General features: G+C 34.9%; 2 protein-coding genes across 3 annotated transcripts; both read right to left on the reverse strand.

Moving 5' to 3' along the window:
* Positions 1–73: 73 nt before the first annotated feature.
* LOC145223237 (rabenosyn-5-like) lies at positions 74–11,323 on the reverse strand. 2 transcript variants are annotated; one of them, XM_080089621.1, is made up of 10 exons: positions 11,060–11,323; positions 10,657–10,776; positions 10,270–10,370; positions 8,822–8,861; positions 6,679–6,840; positions 5,590–5,789; positions 5,385–5,455; positions 4,121–4,313; positions 2,338–2,552; positions 74–1,871 (listed from the first exon to the last, which is right to left on the reverse strand). In XM_080089621.1, exons 1-10 carry the CDS (start codon positions 11,190–11,192, stop codon positions 1,160–1,162), a joined length of 1,947 nt encoding a protein of 648 aa, XP_079945747.1. In that variant the 5' UTR covers positions 11,193–11,323; the 3' UTR covers positions 74–1,159. The 2 variants fall into 2 exon arrangements, with proteins under 2 accessions (XP_079945747.1, XP_079945746.1); XM_080089620.1 differs by lacking the exon at positions 8,822–8,861 and adding an exon at positions 8,987–9,029 and having other exon boundaries at positions 11,060–11,322.
* A 449-nt stretch (positions 11,324–11,772) lies between these two features.
* Positions 11,773–18,148, reverse strand: LOC145225016 (uncharacterized). The gene is made up of 12 exons (XM_080091657.1): positions 17,546–18,148; positions 17,375–17,433; positions 16,895–17,012; positions 15,612–15,758; positions 15,414–15,425; positions 15,032–15,129; positions 14,125–14,290; positions 13,334–13,404; positions 13,217–13,274; positions 12,834–12,928; positions 12,689–12,760; positions 11,773–12,620 (listed from the first exon to the last, which is right to left on the reverse strand). The coding sequence occupies exons 1-12, from the start codon at positions 17,559–17,561 to the stop codon at positions 12,507–12,509; spliced, it is 1,026 nt and encodes a 341-aa protein (XP_079947783.1). The 5' UTR covers positions 17,562–18,148; the 3' UTR covers positions 11,773–12,506.
* Between the last annotated feature and the right edge of the window lie 288 nt (positions 18,149–18,436).

Genomic DNA, 18,436 nt, shown 5'->3' on the forward strand with positions numbered 1-18,436 from the left:
AATTTGGCAGCACTCTACAACAGAACACTATGTACTTCCGTTAAACTGCTAAAAGTTCAGCTGTATGACAATGCAAGTTTTAGAATGATTTATTCATAGATGGAATATGGAAAATTACGAACGCATAAACTGATAAAGAATAACACTGATGAATGTTCAACAAGGAATTAAAATCAAAGTTTTGCACCAAGCAAATGCAGAAAACAAAGCGAAACCAAAAAATGTCAGTGCTGCAAAAATGTTCTGCCTTACTGTAAAATTCAAAGTGTTTCGCATGAAAACAGATTTAGTCATGTGACATCTAGACCTGGTTCTACAATTGCACAGCACTTTCATTATATTGCACAGTATCAGCACCTTGAAAAAAAGCAGTTTAATGGTGCATCATTTGTCATTGTTTAAAAGCATCAGCAACATAGCATGGTAATATAATATACTTTACGCTTCTAATTTATACCAACATATCATGAAGGTCGTATACATGAGCTATAAGCAGTGGTGGGATTCAGACGTCTCAAGAAATTTTATGAGATCAGCAAAAGTTAGCATTACTGGTTGTCTATGGACTTTTTGTAACAAAACCAGCTGAAAAATATGACTTTTGTGATAGAACTGGCTGACAAACAATTGGAATCCCACCACTGGCTATAATCATAGTTAAACAATTTGAATTTACTCTAATCTTTGTATAGATATATCAAGTAAAGTATTTGTAGTAACATAATTATTGTTAAACCAGGGCAAAGTCTACATAAAACACAAGTTGACCAACCCATTGTTGTATGATACAGCCCCATGGGCGCTATTTTGTGCCCAAAATAATACAGCGGGTATAGGGTAAAAATGTGAAATTTTTATAAATGCGCATTTTGGACACAAATGTAGCGTTACAATGAGTTGGACAACTTGTGTTTTATAAAGACTTTAATCCAGAGGAATCAGAATAACAGAAGGTTAAAGCCAAATATTTTTTATTGCTTTGGAATAGTTGGAAAAAGTGTAACTGTGTAGTGACCCTAACCAACTTTTTGGTGTCTACTTTAAAAAAAAGAATTAATACATTTCATAGGTGAAAAAGGAATAAATAAATGTATCAGCAATCGTTTTTGAATCAAACAAAAGCTAAAATCAAGTCCAGCACCAAAAACATTTTATTAAGCTATCTGGACTTGTTGTACAGCGACTGCAGTTCTTGTAAATTTTGTCGAAGAATTGCAGCTTCATCCTGTTTACCCGATTTTACTGCATTGTCAAGACATTTGGAAATGTAACAGATCTGATGAAACACAGGGTCTTGGTGGGTTTCATTTTCTGACACAGGACTGTAATTGTTACTCGTCAAAAATGGGTTTGTCTCTGCGTCTTGAACAGGAGACGACAAAAATGGATTTAAACTATCATCATCATCTTCTAAAAATGGATTTGAACTTGAATCTTCATCTTCTAAAAAGGGATTTGGACTCTTTGCAACCTTTACAGATGTTGGTCTAGGGGTGGATTTTCGCACAGGTAGTTTTTTATCAAGAAAAGGGTTTTTATTAACTTGTATCGAATGACCCAAATTGGGGCTATGAGTTTTACCCCTGTTACTAACACCGCCCCCAAACGCTTTAATGCTTTGCTGTTTCTTGTACTCTGTTTTTAGTTCTTCCAAGTTTAAGGTCAAGGTCTTGACGGCTTCAGCTTGCCCAGCGTTAGCAGCTTGATGCAACATTTTTTGGACATGTTGTATTTGCTCCATCAGTGGATCTGGCTCCTCGTTTTTGTGCTGGTGATTCTGAAGTACATCTTTTTCTATGCCGTTGTCGGCCGTCCAACCCTCTCTCAAAACAATGCCATTCAGTGAGATGTCAGACACCTGTCTTTGATGCCTAAAAGTAATTTTGGAGTTTTCACATAACACTAAAAACTTTGACAATTCGAAAACAGAGCAAGGTTTTGGTGTTTTTAGGCTCTGTTGGTACAAAACTAAAAACAATGAACACTGTTGTTGGACCCATTTTAGCACCTGATTTTATTGCCCATAATGAATGAAAAAAATCTAACACAAAATGTACATCAGTAAAGTAATGTATTAGGTTGTACTTTATTTCTGAAACTTTGCATTCAGGCTCCATAGGCAAGGAAATAAACTGTGTAGCCACCTAATACTTCATAACACAGTATAGCTGCAGTGCATTTAGTCATGAACCACTATTTTACGCTCCAAAATGATCTAACGTTGCTCAGCTATTTCATAATTGTTCAGTGCAATTGTGTTGCTGTGTGTTCTTCCACCAAGCATAATAAATTCAACAAAATCATAAAAAATCGACATAGGTTTCTATTGATATTTACCTTTTGAAACTTGATGTCTCCATTTTATCTCTTTCAGCCAATTCACGCTCCTGTTTTATTTTTGCAAGCTCCTGTAGCCTCTTTGCCTCAGCTCGCTCCCTCTCAGCTTCCTCCCTCTGTCTTCTCACTCTCCTCTCTTGCTCTTTCCTCCTCTCTTTCTGAAGGAGCTCCAGTTTAGGGAGAGAAGGCAGCGATTGAAGAGTTAGCATGTTCTCCTGCAAAAAAAGTTAGTTTGTGATTTTTGTCACTGGATTAACTAAAGATCAGGGGTCGGCAACCCCTGGCATACGAGGTGGTTTTTCTTGGCATGCCAACCGACTTGCGTGTTTATATTGCAGTGACAATTTAACCTGTTACACTGCTTGTTTATAGTTTTTATCATGTCATTGTGTTAAAATTCAGCCTTACATGCCCAAATCACTCTGCTTTGTCTTTATTATTGATATCTGCTTGCACGAACGTTGGCAAGCGAGGTCATTAACACATGGAAACAACAAGTAAATTGGCATTCGTCGCCTAAAAAGTTGCTGACCCCTGCTGTAGATGATCTATAGCAGCAGCCCGCAAATATTTTTGACTCAACTTCCCCTTGTGACCAAAAATACAAAAAATCAAAGCATTGTGTCCAATTTATTTGCCTTGTAACAATTCAGAGCCTGGTATATACTTAAATTCAATATCTACGACTTATATAACCTACCAGGCTAGATTTTTCAATGCTACTGGATTGTTGTAAAAATTGTATGGTTTGCTTTTAACACAAAGTATAACATGTATGGACAGTATGGTTTCTTAGGGGTCCACAAAATAATTATATACTCAGGAGTAGAGACCATCTAGACCTGTAAGTCTTTCTAAATTATATTTATGTTGGTCATGTGATTGTATAAGTTCATACATTCAGCTTTCGGAGGTAGGTATTCAGCGCTAGTGCTCTAAAAATTGCAAGGACCAATATGTAAAACTAATTATGAAAGTTTTGGTACTACAAATCTACATTGACTACTTTTTCCTTGATTTCAGCATGTAAATACCCAAACCTTTTACAAAAACCTACATTTTCAACTGAATACCATTTTCTTACACAAAGGATTATGGGATTAAGGGGTTAGTTCCAGTGGTGGGATTCAGCCGATTCACACCGGTTCTATAGAACTGTCTCACGAAATTTTATGAGACCAGCGAACCGGTGAGCATTACTGGTAACTGTAAATGGACTTTTTGATATAGAACCAGATGGAAAATATGACTTTTGTGATTGAACCGGCTGACAAAAAATTTGAATCCCACCACTGGTTAGTTCCTACTAGTGATGTACCGAATCGGCGAAATTTCGATTCGGCCGAAACCGAATATTCGGCGGTTTTGCCGAATAAATTTGGCCGAATCAACCGAATCATTTATGACGTCACGAGAAGTTGTACGCTAGGTATTTGACATAAAAACATATGTTTTTCTACCAGGCAATTAGTGCAGAATAGTTGTGTTTCGTCTTAATTTTAGTTCTGGAGGTTTAACATTGCCTCAGTCATGACTTCCCACCCAACAATGAATTACTGATTCTTTGCCTGGAGTGGGAAAAACGATGCTGTGTTAAAAATATATTATAATAGTGGGAATTTTCGTTGGTGCTAAGCAGAAAAGACACGTTTAACGCATTAAATGTAAATTCGGCAAACCGAATATTCGGTACATCTCTAGTTCCCACACCGTTTGCGTATCCATAGTAGATAATGTTGTTTTACATAGAATTTTAACTCATTTAAGGCTTTAAATAACAAACCTGCAAATACATGTGTGATGCTCTTCGAATTGACGACTGAAGTTGAAGACAAATTCCAGGCGGAGGATTTTCTTCATTTTCCGTATCCATGGCAGCGATCTTTTTACTTACAACATCTATTACTTCATAAAGCTTCATCAGCTTTAGCCTCAAGTCGTTGGCTTTCCCCAATTCAAATGTCTCTTCGCCTTGACTGAAAAACATAAGACAAAAATTTTGAGAAATTGATAAAAGTCATTTGAACTGGTGACACACCAAACTGGCTTAAATTGGGTTTGACCAAAAAAAACGAATATTCACCGGTTTTGCTGTATGAATCTGACTGAGTCATTTATGACATCACACCAAGTCGTTTTTTAAGCAGTTGACATGAAAACATTTGCTAAGCATTTGACAAGATTTTTTACCATGCATAAGTTTTCTAACAGTGGTGTTACAAAACAGGATATTTGTGTTTCATTATCATTTTAGTTCTGTGCAGTTTAAGGTTGCCTCGGTCATGGTTGCCAGCCTGCCATTAAATGACTTTTTGGCTGAAGTGGCAAAAACAATAATGTAGTTTAAATAATGTAATACCTTTTTAAGGAGATAAGATACATTTTTAGGCTTTGAATTTCTTTTCATAAAAGATTTGGTTTTACTTTAATTTTTTTGGCAGAAATTATATCTTTAAACAACAACATGGCCAATTTGACAAACCGTATATTCGGCACATTACTAGTTCAAATCCTGAGAAAGAAAAAGAATAGTTGTAAAAAATGTGCAGATGAAAATTCACTGGCATTGTGACAAAGCAAGGCTAGAGATCAACAATGACTAGGCTGTTGTATTTTCATGTGACCAACTTGGCAATATTAAAAATTTCTCTTTAAAGTAAAGGTTATAAATTCAAGTAAATTGCTTCTGAGAATCGTTTCTAATTCTATTGCATTCTCGTGTACCAAAACTTTGGAAACATTTATTTTCAGGTTAAAATTTGTTGTCTTGTTTATGTAAGACAAATATCTCAACGCTATAAGTACATTGTCGGTGTCATTAAAAAAGCAACACAAAAAAGTAAAGGTTGTCCACAAAAGGGTCAACAATTAACATTTTATTGGGCCACATAGTATTTTTATAAAATGTGACTTTATATGCATTCACTAAAACAAAGCAAATCAACTATAAACATTTTTTTATTTGAAAGGCAAAATAACAAAAAAAAATTCACAAGATAATGTACTGCAACACAACATTACATCCACATGTATACCACACAACTTACTTTAGTGATGTTGCCATTTCTTTATATTTTGGAGCTAGTTTTTCTGCCGTAGTTTTCGCTGTTTGTAGTTTCTGTATAATAGTATTGCACCATTAGGGAAAAAATTAAACTCAGTATTGGTAAAACAATGCAGCTTGATTCATTGTTACGCAGCTGTGCATAACATTAGGTCAGGCAAATGTCAGTATTGTTTTGAAACACTAACCTCATAGAATGCTACCAACAAAGGCTGGTTGTATTTTTGTTCGATTTTATCTTTTCGTTTGCGAAGGATCCTGTAGCAATCGTGACAGCATCGTACAGTCATATCATTATCGGACGAAGATTGAGGTAACACCAATAACGACCGACTTCTTTGTCGTGGCATAGATGATGTAGATTCTCGAAGAGTTTCCACTAGTTCATCTAAAAAAAAAAGAATGTCAATTTCAGGGATGGGCCAAGCTGAGCCAGAACCTGAGTACTCAGTACCTAGCATCGCTGTATTAATGCTCAGTGCTCTGCCGAGCAGTTGCCTAAACTGAATGAGCATTAAGTTCGCATATTCATGCCCTGTTAACATAGGAAACTAGTGTTCCAAAGGGCATCCAAGAACAGAAATGACTGTTGTTTAATGTGTTGGATAGTGAAACATCGCATTCTTTTGGGGCCTGTACAGCGTAGCATATCACTGGTGACACAAGGGCCCCTAAAAAGCTTCAAAACAAGTGTGAAATCTTTAAGTGAAATCACTCTGCACCAAGCATTAAAGTGAGATGCTCGTTGTTCGACCAAACAAAACATTTGCAGTTTTGGACCTCTTTTGTTTTGTGTACAATGACATAACATGTCCCATTTCCTTAGCTTTTTACATACAGTTAATAAGAAAAGCTTTTAACCAGATTTTTCTTTAAAACTTGTGATTCACAGTACATATGCAATTAAATATGTGATAAAACAGTGTATTGCTACTGGACTGGAAAGTAGTCATTGATTTATAGGTAACCATGGTATTGTTAAGGTAACTGAGTTTTTTTATAATGTTTGTCATATTTTTTTGATTAAAAAAGTCAGTGAATGTTTAATTAAAAGAACATGGCGGGATTAGAACCGGCAACCTTGATATAATGAGGCAAGTATACCAGTGATATGCGGTCTTGGTTGCAGTAATAAAACAATTATCTTTATTAAATCTGTCTGCGACACAACACAATGCCAGGGTTCTGAATTGGCCAAACTATTTTTATACCATACTTTAACACATAAAAATAGCAAAATAACAATTATACCACAAATACCAGTCACCTGAACTCACCTGCAAAGTCATAAGGAACAAACAGTGAGCATTTTGTACACATGATGGAGCCACAGAGCCTACAGTGGTGTCTTCGTCGCGTAACATAAAACCGGTCGCCACAGGTGGGGCAAAAAGGTACATCCCCATCTCTTACCCACGGTACCAAGGTCTGTTCGAACTCTGCATAAATATAAGATAATGCTGTTAAATTGCATAATCAGTGGACACAATATAGTTAAAAGAAATATCACTTTAACTTTTAAACCAAAACTGTTTTGTTCCAAATTATGAAAATAATATATATATATGGCTAATAACAATACAATTTTATTGATTAATTTACTATCAGAAAAATGAGGTAAATTGTAAAAGCTAAAAAAGAAAGTCAGATCACAAAACATCATGGCAAAAAAACTGGCAGCACACGTCAATCTTTTTGTACTTCATGTTTACATGCAAATTTCTCATAGCAATGTGAGGCAATTGACAGCTAACTGTGAAATATGAGATGCAGACAACATGCAATAAAGGCTTGGATTTTTACATATCATTTATAGACTGGTATAATTCAAGGTTTAATATTTTTGGCCTGGTCAAAATCCAATGGTTTGGGGGTCCAAATTATATTTATAATGTTATTTTTAATTTTTAAAATCAGCACAAAATTTTTGTTTCAACCTAATTCAGTATACATATACACAAGCATATGAATAAAAGTTTGGGGAAAAATAAAAGCAATTAATTTTTAACAAACAGTTTTTACAAAAGCATAAAAATTAACATTGAAAATTCATGCATTTTTTCTCTGCAACTCAATCAAGTATACACACACACAAGCATATGAATAAAAAGTTTGGTAAAAACTAGAAGGGTGGCTTAGCACATATTGCCCTTGCATATACACTATAACCTATTTTAAAACATAAATATATTTCCTATGCTTATTTTTTATTGGGTCCCATATTAGCCATCGTCTTTTATAACTTTAGTCGTTTCTGCAGGCAAAAACTCATGGGTCCCCACACATGCAAAGTTGAAAATAATGCAATTCAAGAGATAACCATAAGAAAGTTGGGTGTTGTAAGGTAAAACACAGTGATCGGCAATGGGCTTAAATAATAATACTATGTAGAATACAAACTATAAAATTAGATTCACCCCAGATATTGTTTGAAGTATGTCCTATTTAACGTTTTAAAAAACTGACCCATTTTAGGGGGCTTGTAGGGCAACTAATTGGGTTCGACACACAAACTAAAAAATATATAAAAACCACACTGACTCAATCAATAGTACTGCAAAATTTCAGCCCAATCCGCCACTGTTTAAAATTTCGAGCACTAGAGGTGTTTTGAGCAACAACCGTTAATGTTTCTGACGTCATAGGGCTGTTAACAAGCCCCTAACTGCCATGGCACAAAAACGACCACCAAGCAACCCACCAATGAGCAACATACAACTGGTTGCCCTTGTAACACTATTGCTCCAAAGAAATCTTTCGTTTGTGGTGCCCAGTAACATACAAATACGTTTTACACTTTAGGGGCTTGTGGGGTAAATGTTAGGACTACAGGGTTGAACACAACAATCGACACCTATAAATGGCATACTGTACAAGAAATCCAAATTTCAGCCAATTCTGACACTGTTTAAAAACTCACCCATTTTAGGGGTTAGCGGGGTAAATACTGGGGTTATCAACAAAAACAAAGTGGGATGCACATCTACATGAATATATCTACCATCTGTGTAAATTTCAGCCAAATCCATCTAACATTTGATGGAAAAACTAGTCGGACAAACTTTGGATAAAAACACCCATTTTAGGGGGCGAGCGGGGTAAATACTGGGGTTATCAACAAAAACAAAGTGGGATGCACATCTACATAACTATATCTACCATCTGTGTAAATTTCAGCCAAATCCATCAAACATTTGATGGAAAAACGAGTCGGACAAACTTTCGGAAGAAAAAAAAGGAAGAAAAAAACAGAAAAAAAAGAAAAAAAACAAAAACAATTAGAGTAAAATCAATATGTGGCTTGTGACCAAATACTAAAATCAACATAATAACAGCAATTGAATTTTAATGCTTCATTTTTAAAGGCATATAAATCAACACGGAAATATGAAGAAAATAACATCAAGCAATGCAAAATACCTTTACGCTTTGTAGCATCAAACGCATCCAAATAAATAAGCTAACAAAAAAATTGTCAAGTGGTTAGCAAAGCAAGCAATGCAAGGGTGTTAGGGGTGGACGTACAGCAGACAAATTGAGTTATCTAGGGTGATGAATACCTCATCAACTAAAAAGTAATTGTACCTTTTGAGTTTTGCTTTCCAGTTAGCTTACTGTGGCCCATCAACTGAAAGATTTGCATTTCGTTTACAACACAAACTAGAGTCTTTTTATATAGAATAAGTATAAATAGGCATGATACCATTTTAATGCAGGGTAATCACATTTTAAACACCCATGCTTTATCTACATCAGGGGTGTGCAACCTGCGGCCCATGGATTAAAGATTGTACAGCCCGCAGAGATGTTTGAATTTCAAATTTACTGGAAAATGAGTCCAATTGTTATATATTTTAAGCAGATTAATGTGCCAACTGCTATTTTGCTGAGACCTGACAATAATGCGGCTAGATTCAAAACAAAAAATAAGCAGCTAGAATTTAATTGTTAACTCAATGTAGGCACATTTGGTATGCAACGATGTAAAATCACCTTGTGTTATATAAAGGTGTGACCCAGAGTCTAAACATGGTAATTGCATTTGTCCCACAGTGACAAAGGTTGCACACCCCTGATCTACATTATGAGCATGTTTGTACCACTACCAAAACCAATTATTATAAATACAGGGATAATTGCAATTGACTATACAATTAGGTCAATAACAAGATATTAGAAAATGTAGGCACTTGGTCTTGCCAAGGTGATTCTTGTTTTCACTTTGGTATGTAACAGTCTTAAATACCCAGTATATACACTTAAATCTGTCTGCTTCTGATTGCTTTGAAATCAGCCCACTTTTACACACAAAAATGTTGGTACAGTGAGCTATTATGGTTTTGACATGCCAAGTAAATGTCAACCCTTGATCTTTCGCATACCAATATGGCACCCATAAAAGTGCTATATTAGCTGTTGAATGCAAAAGAATGTGTCTACACCAGTGCTTTTCAACCGGGTGTATCGTACACCCCAGGGTGTACCATAAATTTTGAAGGGTGTACGACTTTCATGGGGTGTACCAGACACAATAATATATATAATACACCCATGACCAGGTAGTGCAATATGCAGGTTAATGTTTTTAGACCTGGAGTGTATAAGACATGATACAACTGTATCTCAAGTGTATGGATTGTGAATTACTAGGTTCTATTTGTGACGTCATATTTTAATATTTATTTTCCTTGTTAGTCATGTTTTTTGGATTAAAAAGCTTATTACAAGTTTACAGTTTTTGAGGGTGTACAATTTTTAAATAAATGTTAAAAGGGTGTACCGTTTCGAAAAAGATTGACAAGCACTGGTCTACACTCACAGTAAAGGATGTTTTTGTAAAGTTACACTGTAATCTATGCAAAACTCACCTTGTCAAGTCTGATTAGAACTTTGTTGGATTCAATGACAAACCTATCAATCCTAGAATCTCTCACCTTCTTGTATGTGTCAAAATGAGATTTCGTTATTCCTGTAAAAAAATATTAATCAGCAAGTTAAATTTGTATGCTTGGGTTATGGAATGGTGACATTATGATCATTCTGCTTTTGATGTACCTGCAGTATTGCAGTATGTTCTGAATATTTTTAAGTTGATTTAAAAAAATTTCAAGAGTGCCCACTAAACAGCAGGTTCGCATAGTGCTTTAATGCAGTATTTTTTATAGATTTTCCGCTTATGGAAAAAGTTGGGTATTGAGCCTTGCCTTCAGCAATGATAACATCTTATACATTTATTTACACATCTTCTGTCTTACCAATTTCTTGTGGTTCCCAAATGGTTTGCTCCTGATGGGATGATGTTGTGTAACTTTCATCCGGTATCTGGGCAATTTCGTTTCTGCCCAATATTTTTCCCTTTGCTTTTGTGAATAAACCTAGACCACAGAAAACAATAAAACAGGCATTAACAAACTTATGTTAAACAACAAACATTTATACAGACAAAATGTATGTAAAACAATAAATTATGATTTGATAACATTGTTTAAGCGTGCTGTTCCAAATCTATTGTTTGAATTTCAAAGTCTACATCTAGTACAAATAAAAAAAACTAATTTGAGTAAGTTTTGAACATTAGCAATTAACTCCAAAATTCACAATGTACATCCGAAATTAACAAATGTTGGATAATAGCATCACATTAAGAAACTTCCGAACCTTTGACTTGATCAAAAACAGCTTTGTCTTCAGCAGTATGGGCGCTCTCAAAATGGTGCTGTAATTTATGAAATGAACCTAAATCCTTGACGCAAATTGGACATAAAAATCCTTCTCTTATATCTTCATCCATTTCTACTGACTTTCGTGGACCTTTATAGTGCTCACATTGCAAGAATTACTCACTACAATTAAAAATAAATCCAATGAAAATTCAGGTCGCTCAACAACAAAAAGACAAATGGCAGCCGGTATGACGTCACTTGGGACTGCACCTAAATCAAAACTGCTGATTTTGATGTTTTGTGCTTGAAGTCGCGTTCATGTCAAGCGTAGCGAAGAAGTTGATCTAGAAAACGCACAAAATTTATTTGTGAACGCTCTCAGGGGCTGGGAAGTTTTTAGACTCATGGCGCGGGTGAAACCAGTCATTATTCTGGAAACTTGCTTTTAGAAACCAAAAATTCTGCACGAGGAAATTAATTGCACCTTATGAGTTATTATGATGCTGATTTTTGGATGAAATAACATATTTTTGTCACAATAAGGTGCATCTACATAGGCAAATATTTTGGTTAAGGCACTTGCATAATGTCTAGCCTTTATAATATTTAGTTAGGTGACATATTTATCACGCAGACAGTAATTTATCTATTGTCAAACTTACATACTAACCTGTCTAAGCCTAAATTAGTATTTGGTCACAAGCCAAAACCAGTACACACAACTTTCCTTTTATTTTACAACAGTACATAGTCCAGCAATGCACGATTTTGGCTTACAATGGCAACAACAACTAAACAACATGAAATTTTATGAGATATATGCAGCGTTTACAAACAAAACAACATAGTTGCCACAAGAGAAACAGGTGAAATCTACCCCTGACACACCTCTAAACACAGCGAGTATATATGAAAGAAGCTTTTAACATTTGAGGTGGTTGTGCTTTTTTGCAAGCTTAACACAATGTTTGTCACAAAGCAGCTTTTGGTTGTTTAACACACATAATAACACATATTTATTTGCCCTAGAATACAAGGTAGATACAAAGGGCTCTTATTGCAATATAAGGGCCACAAAACGTCTACCCAGGACAGCTATAGCACAATAAACCAGTGGTTTTCATCATGAAGGCATACCACCCAAGTGAAAAATTTTGAAACTTGAGGGAAGGAATTTATTTTAATTTTAACATGTGGTTTGCAAAAATGAAAGACCCAGTTTCAAGTGATCTTTGTATGGTTTAGCATCCACTATGTAGCATATTAGGGAGGAATGAAAATGTTTTAAATTGTTAAGGAAGGAATTCGTCGAAAAAGGTTGGGAACCACTGCAACACACTTGAGACACTTCCAAAGTACACGTATTTTCTATGGATAAAGTACAATATTGTCAGCATGTTCTTTTTAAACTGGTCCGACCTCTTCTGGCCTGTTAGGAGAGTTTAAAACAAGTGAACTTTCTTTTTCATTTCCATTCTCTTCCATTTGGGGAGGCGCCAAAACACATCACGTGACATGCCGAAGATCCGTTCAAATTCGGTCACGGTCAAATGCTTCTGGAAACACAAAGTTCAAGTGTAAACAAATACAATTATTTTGCTAAACTAAAAATACAAATTCTTACCTCTAAACATGTTCTGTCAACACCTTTCGGTAAACGTCGGTTTAAAGTGGATAAAATATGGTAAGGAAATAACTGTAAAGTATAGATTTTGTCAAGATTTCAAGACTTAATGTATTTGTCAAGACTTAGGGGTGTTTCTATTTACCTTTGTGCGTCCTGAAATTTCTGGCATAGACTCTCCTTTCATCAATTTGCCTTGCTCGTTGTTTACCAGTATAAACGTGCTGTTGGAAAGATCAGCTGCAAAAAAGTAACTCGATAGTACACCATAATACAAATTTAACAGTAATTGCTTCACAAATCCATAGTTACTCCAAGGCAGTGGTTCTTACCTGTGGTTTATTGCCCCTAAGGGAGTAATTAAACATTTTTCAGGCAGTATTTACATTGTCAGATTTTAAGTTCGTATATTTTTCATATCTTGTTTTGTAAAGAAGGGTCAAAACAAAATCCATATTTTGGTTCTCAAGAATAGCGACAATAAAACGGTTAATAACCACTGCTCTAAGTGGTCCTAAAGAAACAAACCAGCTTCGTTTCCGTTGTCTCTGACGTCATTGTGACGTCCGACCACGTTTTCATCTGCCTATAACAAATTGTTTAATTTATCAAGCAATACTTTCATTTCATGTTACAAGAACCGACCTCTGTGCTGAGATTCTGAATACTGAATCCCATTCTGTTGTCTCGAGCTTCACGAAGTGTCCGAGACGGAGCTAAAATGAAGAGGTAGATGAAAAACGTTAAAAATTTAAGAAATATAGGCCTAATCGGATGAAATCGTAGTACGCCAGGCCCATTAATAGTGTTATATACACCGCGGTCACCAAGCATTTATATTTGGCAAGGCGTAGGCTAAAAAATAGCTTGTGGAGGGATTCGAACCCACGACTGGTGCATTTTCCGCGCGCTTTACCAACTGAGCTACGCAGGCTCAGCGGTGCACCCTTTGAAAGTCGAATCACAAGCATAGTTGCCTGCCTAGTATGCTGCACATGTTAGCTTCGTAGTGGGGTAGGTTATAACCAGATTGACCAGTATCAGTTAAGATGAACATAAATTCTAACTGGGATCTGCCCTAAAGTGTTCATGCAGACCAGCGATCACGGCACACTCATTTCGAAACTATAGTACGCCAGGCCTATTAATGCGTAATACCGAATCCACCGGTCACAAAGAATTCCCATGTGCCTTTTTGATCGCTGGTGGTTTCAACAATATTTGTTAAATAAACATTAGACTTGGGCTCTTGGGCAAGTTCGTAATAGTTTTGAACAACTATGAAGTCGTCCAACCTATAAAAAGTTATCGAAAAACCAGACTACTCAGCACAGATAAATCCGATTATTAGCATAACCAAGCTATTATATGAAAACTAACCACCATAACTATCAGATAAACGCATAGACCTTTAATAAAATACACAATTAACACACATGAGTTAACTGGGCTGTTGTATCGAGGCTTGGCAGGGATCGAAGTGTTTGCTCCTGGGGATCTGGATGCGAGTCGTGGATCCATAGTTTCTTTCTGCATCCGGACTTCCAACTGCTCCTGTTCCTTGAGGAGCATCCGACCCATACTACATGGGAGCTTTAACAACTGAAAAAAACGTTTTATTTTGTTTTTGGCGAGACCACCCAAAAATGATAAGTACAAGGTAAAGTGAGATGTCTGTGAAGTTGTATTAACTATTTTTCCTAATTTTTGTTCGAAGAAGGTAAGTTTAGATTTAGATCCCAAAATAACTTTAATTGCAACGATTCAAATACCGTATTTACTCGATTGCAAGCCGCGGCTTATATTGTTTTTTTTTAGCTGCCGTTTGTGCGGCTTACAATCGAGGGCGGCTTATATTTTAATTTTATGCCGAACTTATTTCTACACCCCAACATTTTAAATTATTTGGGGTTCAAAACATGTATGTATGTAGCCTACAGATTATACGTCGATATACCTTCTGTTGGGTACAGTGATTAACGTAACTAACAGATATGGGCAAATAGTCATACCATATAACAACAGAAAGATGTATTAAGAAACAGCCGTATCTAAAATTCCAGCGTGCGATCTACATTATTTTTTAACACCCCAACATGCGGCTTACAATCGAGTAAATACGGTACAATGGTTAACTTACATTAAAATAAATTGAAAGTGGCTTAAAGCAGGGGTACACAACCTAAGGATGTACAAACAAAGTTATGGGACCGGGCCCATGTATTTTTGGACAAGTAACTGCGGTTGTACATTCGGAAACTCATCTCAAAGTACTGTTTTAGCCTAGAAAGATACATGACCCAATGATTTCAGTTTAGAAAAATGCATTCAGTTTTATCTGACCTCTTCTGTTGTTTTCCTCCTTAGCTCTTCTTTCCTCCGTTCAATTCTTTCCAATTCGTCCTCTTCTTCTTTATCTTGCCATCTGCTGTACCATGAGCCTAATGTGACATGTGATTAATGCATAGGAGGTTTTTACTTAAAATATGAATTGATACCATATGAGAAGAAACAATTCATTCAGTATATCATAGTCACTTCATAAAAATGTTTTAAAATGCAATCTCAAGGTGACTGTCAGTTAAAGAGCTACAGATAATCAAAGCATTAAACAGGATAATAACTTAATAATTCCTGCTGTTGAGGAGATGCAACAGGTTTCATGCACTAACCACAATGAATGCATACTGACAAACAAAAAATGAAACTTACATAAAATACTTACATAAACACCAGTCTAAAGCATGTGAAAAAGTAAATAGTGCAGCATAAACAGACTGAAGTTTTTAAGGTTTATTTATTATTGTTTTGGTACCTTGTCTTTGGTAAAAAAAAGTTGATTTTGTATTCTATTTGAATAATACTGCATTTAAAATTTAGTATTATTGTTAAATATGCTATTCAACAAGAAAGTATTATCTACCCTGATTTCGATTAGATAATGGAGTATTCCATGACTCAGTGTCAGTTATAGATCTTCTATCCACACCAGATTCTGGATGAATGTTGATCACAGTTCGTTTGGGGTGTTGCACCACTACTCGATTGTTATTCACCTCAGTAATGTATTCTGTGCAGTATATAAAAAAGAAAAGACATGAAACAAAGCAAAAAAGACACTAGTCATTGTCCACCAACAGTTAAAGTATACATGTTGGATTATAAGTTAGTGTTCTGAAATGTTGACCAGAAATCTTGACTTTCAGGACTCTAGGCCAATCTCATTTGGATATTTTACAGTCCAAAGCTATTGTAGCATAATAAAACAAGTTTAAATTGGAATACAATATGTCTTGGCTACCAAGCAGGTAAACAATATTTTACATCAAAGGTATTTTAAACTGTACAAAACATGACATAAATAATGAAATTATTCAAAAAATAATTGGAAATTTTTTTGTGACTAATGCTGATTATTTAACTCAAATTTGTCTGAGTTAAGTAGCATCTTTCAGGATTGGGACAAAAAACATTGACTGAAACAGACTTAGGTTCTTCAAAGAGTCATTATAACATGATTAAGAGCAGATTTAAATGTTGGTGTTTGTTAGAGTTTAGTTTAGCTCATTTGCCGACTTTTGCAAACTAAAATAGTCATTTCGGTTTTATCCAAGGAGTAGGATTTTGCTAAGGAACAAGCTCATTAATTTTTTACATCAGTTTATTCCACAACTGCTATCATCCACACCAGCCATGCTGCTAGGTAGGAAATTGAATTATTTATCACATTCAGAAGGACTAGAGTATTTGCGGCAAATGCCAATTTTTTTCCCAAACCATGTTTTCACAAGCAACATTTTATACTTTTTTACCAAAATGTGGTTCTAGGACAATGTTCATTAACCCGAATGTGTGGACTTGATTCTGTAACTCCGAGTATGTGAATTTTTTTTTGAATAAAAATGCAACAATCACACAGCAAGAAAAATATTTTCTCGATTTTTATATTTAGATGACGTTATTTCAAAAGGTATTCAGAATGTTTTCAAGTTAATGTCTGATACACCAAGATTTTGGTAAGCACAATATTTTTGACAAATTAAGGCCATATGTTGATGTTCAGTATCCAATATTATAGAATTTGGGATTACCTGGAGTCATAAGTTCAAATAACCACTGTCTGTTTTCCAGAGAAAAAGTTCAGAACATTTTTTTTATTAGTAGGAGCTGAAGAAATGTATGTTTTTCTTAAAATTTTTTACATACCTGGATGGTGAAAATGCATGGGTCTGATTGGCGAAGTCACATGTGTTGGATAATGATTATCAAAAGTTTCGTTCCTTGAGTCTGAGGTGCTACCTTCACTTTCACTGCCCCGCTGAAACTATGCAAAAAAACATATTTACTATATTTAAATTATTTTATCATTATGTCTCAATTTTATAATTGTACAATTTAATAAATATTTTTTATTTAGCTGCTGTATCTTAAGATGATAACATACTCTTAATAAACAAAGAATGGTGTAGTTAAAACGTTGAAAAAATATTTTTTGGTATCTTAAGATACAGCAGCTAAGTAATTTTTGTTTTATTAAATTGTACAATTAAAAAATTGTGACAGAATGATACATTTTTGGGGGGTAAATATTTTTAATCATTAAAACTTTACATCATTACTTAATATTTGTAAGTCATACTTAATTTATTTTGATGCAACTATTAAAAACAAAAACTTTAAACTGACCACATCATCTGATTCTTGTTCTTCTGCTTGAGTTGTGTAATTTTCACTTGCCATTTGTTCTGAAACCAAGTTTAAGGCAACACATAAAAAGTTCGAAATGTGACGTAACCTTTTTCACAAGTTTATTATTACTTGAAAAAACTGAATTTAGAGAAAAATAAAAAATCTTACCTTTTTCTGGTTTCATAACTCAACATCGTACAATGCAATCCAAACCTGTGGCTTAAGGTAATAAAAGTAGTTTTTGGCAATTTTAGTCTTTACTGTTGTCCTGTATTAATAACACAAAGAATATAAACAGTTTTAAAACAGAAAAAAAACATTTTTTTGGTACACCAACTTACAAAATACTATTCTTAAAAAATTTTACCCCATGGAATACAAGTGGAATAATTGTATTTTTAATTTTTTAAGAAGATTTAAAAAAAGCAGGCATCAAAAAATGTCTATATCTAACAACAGCATACAACGAATTAACATACGACTGTCTCAAATTCTGTGTTGACGAGAGACAATTAGGTATTTGAACAAGTTTGAAGTGGCCACTTCCAAACACATCCAACGCCACAGTAAAGTAATAATGGGCCAGAGCAAGAGCTTCTTCTTTGTATATTGCAAAACTACAGTCATTGGGGTAAGAATAGACCACCATCATCAAGAGTAAACATACTTAAAAGCTTTGTCTTCAGTTTTTAGCATAAAAGCAACTACCTTTAGGACCAAATAACCAGTTTTTGCGATAAAAAAATATGCTTATAAAAATTCAAAATTTTTTTTTCTATTTTCATCCAAATAACTGAAGTACAAATATTGAAAAATGTCTCTTTGAACAGTCACTAATTTGCTGCTGTTGAACTTTCTGACGTGTTGCTAGCCTTTATACTGTGCATGTTTCACTTAGCAAGACCCATCCCTGTCCCAAAGTGTATTTATTAAGTACACACATAACATAACCAACGTGCAAGACATTTTATTTACTTTCTGCACATGTGTGTGTGTCACCTGTTAATAGGTCACAAGTCCATTAAATAGTTCAGTTATCCCCAGTGCACAATATGGCTC

The sequence above is a fragment of the Phallusia mammillata genome, chromosome 4 (genome assembly GCF_965637545.1).
Source record: "Phallusia mammillata chromosome 4, kaPhaMamm4.hap1.1, whole genome shotgun sequence".
Taxonomy (NCBI): Eukaryota; Metazoa; Chordata; class Ascidiacea; order Phlebobranchia; family Ascidiidae; genus Phallusia; species Phallusia mammillata.

What these genes read in the sequence shown, in the direction of transcription:
- LOC145223237 (XM_080089620.1), bottom strand. Translation starts at nt 11,192, where the DNA reads ATGGATGAAGATATAAGAGAAGGATTTTTATGTCCAATTTGCGTCAAG. An exon ending in TTGGGAACCACAAGAAATTG is followed by an intron (nt 10,371 to 10,656) that starts GTAAGACAGAAG and finishes ATTTTTTTACAG; the next exon opens with GAATAACGAAATCTCATTTT. An exon ending in TGTTCCTTATGACTTTGCAG is followed by an intron (nt 5,790 to 6,678) that starts GTGAGTTCAGGT and finishes TTTTTTTTTTAG; the next exon opens with ATGAACTAGTGGAAACTCTT.
- LOC145225016 (XM_080091657.1), bottom strand. An exon ending in CATGCATTTTCACCATCCAG is followed by an intron (nt 15,759 to 16,894) that starts GTATGTAAAAAA and finishes TATACTGCACAG; the next exon opens with AATACATTACTGAGGTGAAT. An exon ending in CAACAGCCCAGTTAACTCAT is followed by an intron (nt 13,405 to 14,124) that starts GTGTGTTAATTG and finishes TCTTCATTTTAG; the next exon opens with CTCCGTCTCGGACACTTCGT.